The following is a 9,367-nucleotide window of genomic DNA, read 5'->3' as shown; positions in this document are numbered from 1 at the left end:
AGGATGCGTTTTTGAAAGATTTGAATGAAGAAAGGATGGTCATTTAGGGTGGTGCAAAGAGAGGGAGCTGACCATGAGTGGTCCATATTTTAGATTTGGTGGCCTTGGATCTATATTAGAATAGCTGTAACTGCAAATGGTAACATCTTTGGATAAAGAAGCAAGGAGATTCCCATGCAAGGAGGATACAGACTAGAGCCAGCATTTTCACAAATGATTCTGGTGCCTTGGAATTTGGATGTCTGGATACCCACAGCTCCATCTGAAGAAAACAGGAGAAAAGCATAGATGCTTGCTTAGCACCTCTACAATTCAGCTCAAGAGGGTCTCCAGCTGGTTGATTAGCGTCAGTAACCACTTTTGAAATGTAATCATGGGGTTGTTTAATCTGGGGAGAAGTGAGTGGATATGCAAGACAGTGAAGGGTGTGGGGTAAACAAAACCTCTGTTTTTAAATTCTGTTTCATAACATGAAAGTAAGGCAGTGTTGCATACAGTGGGGTCCTTGCTTTGGGACTGGAGAGCAGCTTTGTGCCACGTCAGTCCGATCTCTGTATTTCTCTGCCTTCAGAAGCAACTGAGTTAAATTCTAGAATTGAAAGAGATTGACTGTTTTCGCACGCACGCACGCACGCACGCACGCATGCACACACGTACGTACGTGTGTGTATGTGTATATGTGGGTTTATTAGGCTAAGGTAACCAAACAGTTTGCTTCCGAGCATAAGCGGATTATGTCAACAGTCAGAAATCCCTTCCAGGTAAAGGGCTGTGCCCATCACGCGCTAAGAGCATGATGGATTTTTTTTCATCTTCCTCTACTGTGTCAGGTATTGGTTACAGCCTTAAACAGGATTAATTCCTGTGTTCTTTTTGTTTTGCAAGAAGCTTCACATGTAAGATGACTGGGTCTGTCACTGAGCCCAAATACAATGATATACTCTGCCCTAATTTGCATAGCAAAGTAGAACTTGCCTACAAATTGAGTTTGAGAGAATAACAAGATGATGTTCATGCAGCCCAACCCATGTTAAAAATGGTAATATGAACTGAATCAGTGATGAAGCAACATGTTTCCAACCTGCATCTGCTTTACCTCATTGTTATTCTGTAACCAGCAACAAAGGGTACTTTGGCATCTGTTACTGATTCACTCTGTCCAGGGAAGGGCTGTTTTCTTGAATGGTTCAAGCACTGATTTTCTAATCAGCCGGAGAAAGGGAATGACTTATTTAATCCAAGTGAAGGCAACTCCTCTATGATAGCCCTCACGTGAGAAGCCAGGATTGAGTCTGAGCTCCTGGAATCAACTGGGTTTCTGATCCAATTTGTTTAGGATTTTATTTATTAGGGCATGAGGTTATTTTGAAAGTTTGCTTCCACTTTTTTCTTTCTTTTTTAAAGTCAGACACTGAAGAACATTTGAAGAAATGACACACTCCTCAGGCAAAGAGCTCAATGGACTGGACAACCCTGGCTTCACGGTGAGTTTGCTGCTTTAAGAAGGGCAGTGCCTGCATATCATATGTTTGAGTTCTGGAAAGGGAAGATGAACTGGCAAGGGAAGGGAGGGAGAAGTAGACCAAAGGGAGAGAAGTGGTGAATGAGAGGGGGTGCCTGAGAGTGCAAGAGTGAGACAGTGATCTTTCCTGGATCATTTTCAGACTGGAGTCTGATAAATGAATCTTTATCTCTAAATCTTGCTGGGAGTACAGTAGCAATCTGAAGGCAACTTTGCTGCTCGTTAGTTCTTTCTTACTTGTCATAAATTACAGAGAGAAAAGATAGGGACAGATGGATATAACCACATTCTCTTAAATGTATTTCTCTATTTAAAAAGGAATAACACTCTCTGCTGCTTGATTTTGTGCCCCTGGGCTTGGAGGTTTTATGTGATGATAAAAGGCTGGTAAAATCAACACTAGTGAATAAGGGAAGCTGTTTTTAATTTACCATATTTCTAAAGAGATGAATTTGACAGAAGGGGAGAAACAAAGATTTTGGGATGAGCTGGAATTTGCAGTTGGATACCAAATGCACTAGAAAACCATATGAAGTGCATACCTTTGAGGTGTCCATCAGTGATGTGTCTATCCTATTTGGACATAATGGATGGTGAGGATGGATCATCCTATGGATAAACCACAGTGCCAAGATGAAGGGGACTGCAGCCTTGCTCTCCCCAGGATGATAGAAGTACAGTCAAGAAGAGCTGCTCATATCCTGAGTAGAAGGGATTAGGGACTGGACATCTGGAGTCTGTTCTGTGCTCTGCCACCAATTGCTTGTTGGACCTTGGTAAAATAATTCAGTTCTTGGGGCCTCAGTTTCCTCATCTATAACCACCTCCCAGGAGCGTAGGAAGATAAATGTGCTAATGCTTGTAAGGGGCTCTCAGAGCCTCATAGGGAAATTGCTTATAGAAATGCTGAGTCTTATCTATGAAATATTGTATAAGGAATGTTTTTGCTACTGTTTAGTTGGTCTAATAAAAGATATTGCCTCTGACCCAAGAGCTTTGTGAGTCTTATCTTTATCATCATTATTATTGTTAATATAATTATAATCATTGTTATGCAATATGAGTATTATATTATGTCACCAAATATAAACATTATAATAATGATACTGTTCTCTTATTTACAGATTATATTTAATAATAGCTTATTATATTTAATACAATGTAGTAATTAATATAATATAAAGTAGCAGCAGCGGCAACAAAACAACAACAGCCATAATAATAATGATGATAATATGCTTTGGTTCAGTATACCCCAACCCCAGGTCAGTGCAAGCTTCTTACTTCCATGAAGTTTGAATCCTTCCTTTTCTTAATCCTCAACAGTCTGTGTTTTATTCTGTGAAGAGCCTTCTATTAATTTTGCACTGAGAACCAGGCAGGCACAGGGGTCAACATGGACATATAAGCCTGCCGGACTGATGTGACCAATAATTGTAATGCACTAGAGCTGAATCTTCTGCAGCAGGCAACCAGACAACATCATGGAGCTGTCCCTGCTCACATCCCTTGCTGCGGCGTGGTCAGGCTGAAGGGCTGTCCTGCTAAAGAGATCTCTGCTTGTTCCTTCTCCCAATGAGTGTGATTCTAGTTGACAGTGTCTCCTGCTCACTCACTCGCAAGGTTCCTGCGGAGGCTCGGGCATCAGGGTTTCATGTGATGATCATGTGAAATTGTCAGTAGTACACTCACTATGCTAGTTACCTAAGAAGAAAAGGATAAGCTTCCTTTCCTGTCAAGAAGGAAATGAGCTTATTTCTGTCCATCTAGCTGAGGGTTTTACCAACCCTTGGGGCTATTCAGAAATAGCTATTCCTGAATAATTCTTTGTGGGGGCTCTCTCAAATACTTCGTTATGCTTTCACTTCACCCATGAATTAAGCACTTTCATTCTGGAGTGTCTATGGAATGTCCACTTGGAGTTGTTGAGGAAGAGCTCTTGTGCTCTAAATTCATGTCCTGGCTGTTACTGGTAGTTTGAATCAACTTATATTTATTTGTCCTATAAATGTGTAGGTAGGCATTTTTCAGCCTGTGTTTTAAAATGTGTCAGCTAATACACTTTAAACCACATGCATTTAGATGGGATTTTGCATCTAGTGGAGACTGGCTTAACCATTAAAGATGAAGGCCTAGAAATTTGACCGTTTTATGCAAATGATGCTATTCTACATGTGCATATTCTCCAAATTATTATGCATTATTAGCTTATTTGATTTTTTTTTAAGTTGAAATTTGCCTTTATTTTTCATTCCCTTTTTTTCTTATTACAGTATCTGCTGCTGTGATGTAGTGTCCATGGATCATAAAAGTCAGTTCAATAAAATGTACAATTTTACTAGGCATTTAAATGCCTTTAAGCATCAGTGAAATGGAAGAACAAATGTAAACAGAAGTTAAATATCTGGGTTAGCGCTTTTAAAGATGTGCTTCAGTAATAGCCTGACTGGGGAAGGACATTATATGTTAGCTTCTCTAGAGCAGCTACATGGAGTGGGTAGAGCATGGAGAGTGGACACCTAGGTTAAGAAGTCAATAGGGAGATGTAGTGCTTTAGGATATGGATATCTGGACAAGTTAACATCAGGCAAAAGAAGGAAAGCCTTTATTACATGTTAGCTGTTTTGTGATAACTGCTTTCATGTGGGAACTAACCTATGGTAATTTCCCCCACTTTCATTGAGAGCTACGCTACAACAGTTTACCTTTTACTTTCCATAGGGCTAGAGCAGGGGTGGGCAAAATATGGCCTGAGAGGCCATTCTGTCTGGCCTGGGAGCACCTGGCTGCACTGTGCCAGAAACTCAGGTAAGGGAAGGTGGGGGAGGGCAGGGAAGGAGCTGGTGTGGAGCACTGGGGGGAGGGGGGAACAGCCCCGCCCCGTGGCCAGTGCTCCCTGCTGCAGCTTCTTGCAGACTGTGGGTATGTCCTGAGCAGGCACAGGCAGCCCCAGGTGGGCTGTGAGTGGCTGCAGCATGGGGCAGGGGAGGAGCTGCTTTTCTCCCCAGCACCAGCTTATAACCCGCCCCCACTGCCAGCCTGGGCCTTGCACCGGCTCCGGGCTTGCTTGTTGGGGCTGCTTCGTGGCAGCAGCAGCTGCAGCCCCCCTGCTTGCTGCGCTAGACAGTGTTGGCTGCTGCTGCCTGCCCGGAGCTCATGCGCTGGGCAGCCCAGAGGTGGTGGTGGCAAACACTGCCCGACATGGCAAGTGGGGGGCCCAGGTTGGCTGTGAGGGCAGGTTATAAGCTGGTCTTTCTGAGGGGCTGTTTTAGAAAATACAGCTCAAGTTGCAGAAGCCCCGTGTCACTGGGGCTCTCGCCACACCTTGCTCTGACCCTCCTCGCAGTTCCTTCTTCCACTGAGAGCTCCTGCTGGCCTCACACTTGGAAGGCCCACATCAAGACCTATCACTTTTGCCTGTTGGATTCTGCTGGGAAGGGCAGGTAAACTATTCTATGACCCTTCTTCTGGCCATGGATGTTCCTTGAGCTTTTCTTCCATGTCAGGAATGGTTTAAACTTAGAAATGAGGGACCATAATTGTCCCAACTGCCCAACAGACATGGAGGTGAACAAGGCCCTAACTAAGGAATACTCTCTCCTGCTTCCTACAGGTTGAAGAGGGAAGCCAGTACTGTACCTTGCCTGAACTTGGCACCAATGAGAAAAGTATTAAAGAGGAACAGAAGAAAGGCAAGGCAAAGGACCAAAGCAAACTAGCATACTGTGTCACAGATGTTCCACCATGGTACCTCTGCATCCTTCTAGGCATTCAGGTGAGACATGGAAGATTGTGGCAGAGTGAAGTGCATGAAATGTGAATTGGGTGGAATGTGAATCGGAAATTGCTTATGTTTACTAGACAACTTGTAACCATCTAGTTGGAAACTGGTGATATCAAGTCCCATGTCTCATCTCCAATAAGTTTCCTGGTTTCTGATTGTTTCCTTTTGATATGTATAAATTGCATTGTGACTATGGAGTACAAACAGGAAGACACTGTCCCAGAGCTGTACAATAGTAAGAGACAACCAGTGAGATGGTACCTGCATAATAGTTATTGGAAGTGTCTAAAGGCTGCTTGATTTCTGCAGCCTAAATACAAAGAAGGCTAAGCAGAGATGGCACAAGGAGGAAAGTGTGCAGCTTTTTCAGTTGACATGACTGTGGGCGTGTCTCCACAATTGGGAATGTGCATTTTTCCAGGGACAATATGTGCTGCTGCCTGTGCATGTGCAATCTGGTGCATGGGACGTTGCCCTGGGTGGGGTAAGGGCAGCTGGGGCCAGCACCTGGGCTGGTTCTAGCAGCCTTACCTGGGGTCCTAAGGGCCTCTGGGGCTGCAGCCACAGCAATCCGGCAGCACAGAGCCTGGCTGGCAGCCAGAGCACGGCTCCACCTGGCCAGACTCTGGTTTCCGGCAGTGCACTGCCCTGCTTTTTTAAGACACAGGTATCAAGGTGCAAATCAGGAGCATGAACGCTTGCATGTGCAGTGCATGTGATGTGCAGTGCCGCACATGAGTCTACAGCACTGCACACCGCACACCTGCGTTTCTCTGGATGCACCCAGTATATGTTAAATAAATCCCATTGTGATGATATATGCAAACTATAAGGTATGATGTCTATATGGAAAAATAGTTATGGATGGATATAATTGTTGGATGGACATTTTGTACTTTGTTTATTTCATTAATGCTATCTTGTCAGGTTAGAGTAGGCTCAAATTTGAATGCTGCAAAGCCAAGTTCATATGAAACCCATGATTCTTAGCAATGTTTCTGTTAGATCCTGACTCCATGCGGCACCCAGTGATTAGGGAGATTATGATTCAAATGCTCATGGATCCTGTTGCTCATTAGCCCGAGCAAGCAGGGAACAAACACCAGCACAAATTGCTCGCAACAGCTTTACTCAGAATGGAGACATCTTCAGACTAGCTCCCAAAAGACCAACAAACTGGGGAACTGCAATGAACAATAGTTCTTTCCACATTTATACACTTTGGTTCATGTTTATTAACATTTATTCCACCTCTTTTCCTCCTTATGTTCCACACATTTCTCCTCCTATCTTAAGCTCTGCCTCTGTTTACTTCATTAACATGCCTATGCATTTCATTCATTTACATACCCTTTTGCCATAAGCACATGTCCAAGGCCATGTACTTATTTCTTTGGTCAATGGGTGGACTTTGACCAAAACCTGGAAACTTCTGGAGGCTTCTTCACCAATCACCATTTTGCATATGTTCATTTTGGATTCTGTTACCAATTATGTGTTGTTTTTCACATTCCAGTCTGTGTCTCAGTTCTAGGTTGTACCATCTTCCACATTCCCAAAGCTTCACCTCATTCACAAGCATGCAGACTCACAGAGACTTGCTTGAAAATGGTTGACATAGTTAAGATGGTTACTTGACATAAGCAAATGGCTGGCTTAGCATAAGCATTCATAAGCAAAATCAGTTTGCCTAAGCACCTTGCAGTATTACTTTTGATATATCATTCTGCCTTGTGGTCAGCAGCTTTGGTAGGCCACAGGTCATGCCTTTTATTCAGCTGCAAATCCAGTGCTCCTCAAAAATCCAAATACAGTTTCTATCCTTTATTAATTAAAAAATCCCTATCTAGTGAAAGCAATTGTTTGGGATTTAAGAATTTTATTCATTGTTAGTAGCCCCAAAGTTAAAACATTGTACTAGTATGTGAAAATTAGAGAGTGACATTGACTAGGAACACAAATGATATTGACTAATCTGTTTTCATTATCCAAGGTGAATAAATTACTCAACAAAGCGTAATAGTTAAAAGAAATGTGGAATAGTAAGGATTCTTTTTGTGTTAATAACTTATTGAAAGTCTTTGCCCAAATATGTGCTTTAGGTTTTCTTAAACAACTTTGTCCCTCATTTAGTTATGGGCATCTATGCAAACTGGGTGTCAAACCACCATTACTGTGAATGAGAAGACAGATGTTATTTAATAGCCTTTTACAGCCGGTTTGCTATTTCCCCCCCTACCCCCGAACTGGTTTCTGGCTGTACAGAGCAGTGGGGAAGTGCAGGGGGAAGGATTTTGTAGTACAAAGTGGAATGGATAGACACTGACAATTCTAACCATACTCATAGTTTCATAGTTTGTAGGGTCGGAAGGGACCTGAGCAGATCATCAAGACTGACCCCCTGCCACGACAGGAAAGAGTACTGGGGTCAAACGATCCCAGCAAGGTGATTGTCTAGCCTTGTCTTAAAGACCCCCAGGGTAGGAGCCAGCACCACTTCGCTTGAAAGTAGGTTCCAGATCCTAGCTGCCCTGACAGTGAAGTAGTGCCTCCTGATGTCTAATCTGAATTTACCCTCTGCCAGCTTGTGACCGTTATTTCTAGTCACTCCTGGCAGTGCTCGGGGGAACAGGGACTCCCCCAATGCCTGCTGGTCCCCTCTGACTAGTTTGTAACAGGCCACTAGATCCCCCCTCAGCCTTCTCTTGTGGAGGCTGAACAGGTTCAGGTCCCGTAGCCTCTCCTCGTAGGGCCTGCCCTGCTGCCCCCTGATCATGCGAGTGGCCCTCCTCTGGACCCTCTCCAAGTTGTCTTTCAGTTGTCTTTCCTCCCTCCCTCCCTGATGGAGCTTTCCCTTGATTCTGAAGTTAGTTCCCAGTTGTTGGCCATTTGGAGCTGGGCACTGTCATTTCTACAAAGTTATGGTTTGTGGGGCATGTAAAAGCTTGAGGTTGGGCTGGGTTATTACAACTTTGACTGGTGCTTTGAAATAATGCCCACAAGACAATGAACTCTCAGAGGAAAACTGAAGTCAACAAGAATTAATGTTCCCAGCATCACTTGAGTTGTGATCTATGAGTTGCTTTTAGACTTGCCTCAGCAGCAAAGCAATGATGCTGGCCTGGTCCCAAGCCCTGTTTCATGCTACTCTTTTCTCTGTGGTTCTTAGCACTTCCTGACAGCTCTGGGTGGCCTCGTAGCCATTCCTTTGATCCTGTCCAAGGAGCTTTGCCTGCAGCATGACCTTCTGACCCAGAGCCACCTAATCAGCACCATTTTCTTTGTCTCAGGGATTTGCACACTCCTTCAAGTCTTCTTTGGAGTCAGGTAAGCAAAATCCAAGAATCAGGACACATGCAAGGCAGTTAAAGAGTGGCTTGGGGGGTGGTAATTGCTAGCTGCTCTCTAACATCAGCTGTGGTATATTTTGGTGGATGAGATTTGTATGTTAGTTTTGGCTGGTAAGGCATATTCCAGAGCACATGAAAGTCAATGGAAAATCTCCAGTGGGTGTCAGTGGGCTTGGGATGACGCTGTTAGGGAGTAGAAGATATCTTTGCGTTAATTCACCTGACCTTTATCTCTCCAGGTACCTGAGGCTTCCTTCCTTTAGGATGATTGGCTCATATGAAGCCTACTATGCAATCTGGCTAGAAGCTGATTAAATGTTAAGCTTTGCAGTAAACAATATCTGCTTCATCCTTAGCCTTGAATTCTGAGGTATATCAAGACAGGATCATTTTGGTCTGGGTCTGGCAATTTGAGCAAGGCCCAAGCAGCAGTACTGAGCCTGGGAAGACCTTAAAAGTAGGGAAGATGGTAAGACCAATTAATGCACTATTTGGGAGCTCTGGTATGAACTGTCAGAGGTTCCTCCTCATTTCCTCTGCAGGGCTTCCTGGCATAATTTGAACAGATGATCTGTGTTGCTGAGATCCATTGCATTTTAAGGGCTGATAGTGAGAGAAACGGGAAAGATTTGCATGTGCATAGTGGACAATTACCTTTCTCCATCCAGAAAATAAAGCACTCATGAGAAACCTGCCTGTTTTTCTTTTTTC

At 43.8% G+C, this 9,367-nt stretch overlaps 1 protein-coding gene across 1 annotated transcript in view; it reads left to right on the top strand.

Moving 5' to 3' along the window:
* The first annotated feature begins 1,241 nt into the window (after positions 1-1,241).
* LOC109295869 (solute carrier family 23 member 1-like) overlaps positions 1,242-9,367 on the top strand; it is a 38,761-nt gene continuing 30,635 nt past the window's right edge. The window contains exons 1-3 of the mRNA XM_019514974.1: positions 1,242-1,484; positions 5,136-5,297; positions 8,476-8,633. Coding sequence (XP_019370519.1) covers positions 1,431-1,484; positions 5,136-5,297; positions 8,476-8,633 — 374 coding nt within the window. The 5' untranslated portion in view covers positions 1,242-1,430. The remainder of the gene's footprint in view (positions 1,485-5,135; positions 5,298-8,475; positions 8,634-9,367) is intronic.

This window comes from Gavialis gangeticus, unplaced genomic scaffold (genome assembly GCF_001723915.1).
Source record: "Gavialis gangeticus isolate Ggan-Ray unplaced genomic scaffold, GavGan_comp1, whole genome shotgun sequence".
In the NCBI taxonomy this organism is placed as follows: domain Eukaryota; kingdom Metazoa; phylum Chordata; order Crocodylia; family Gavialidae; genus Gavialis; species Gavialis gangeticus.
Note: the sequence above shows the minus strand (reverse complement) of the source record. Positions and strands in the feature narration are given on the sequence as shown.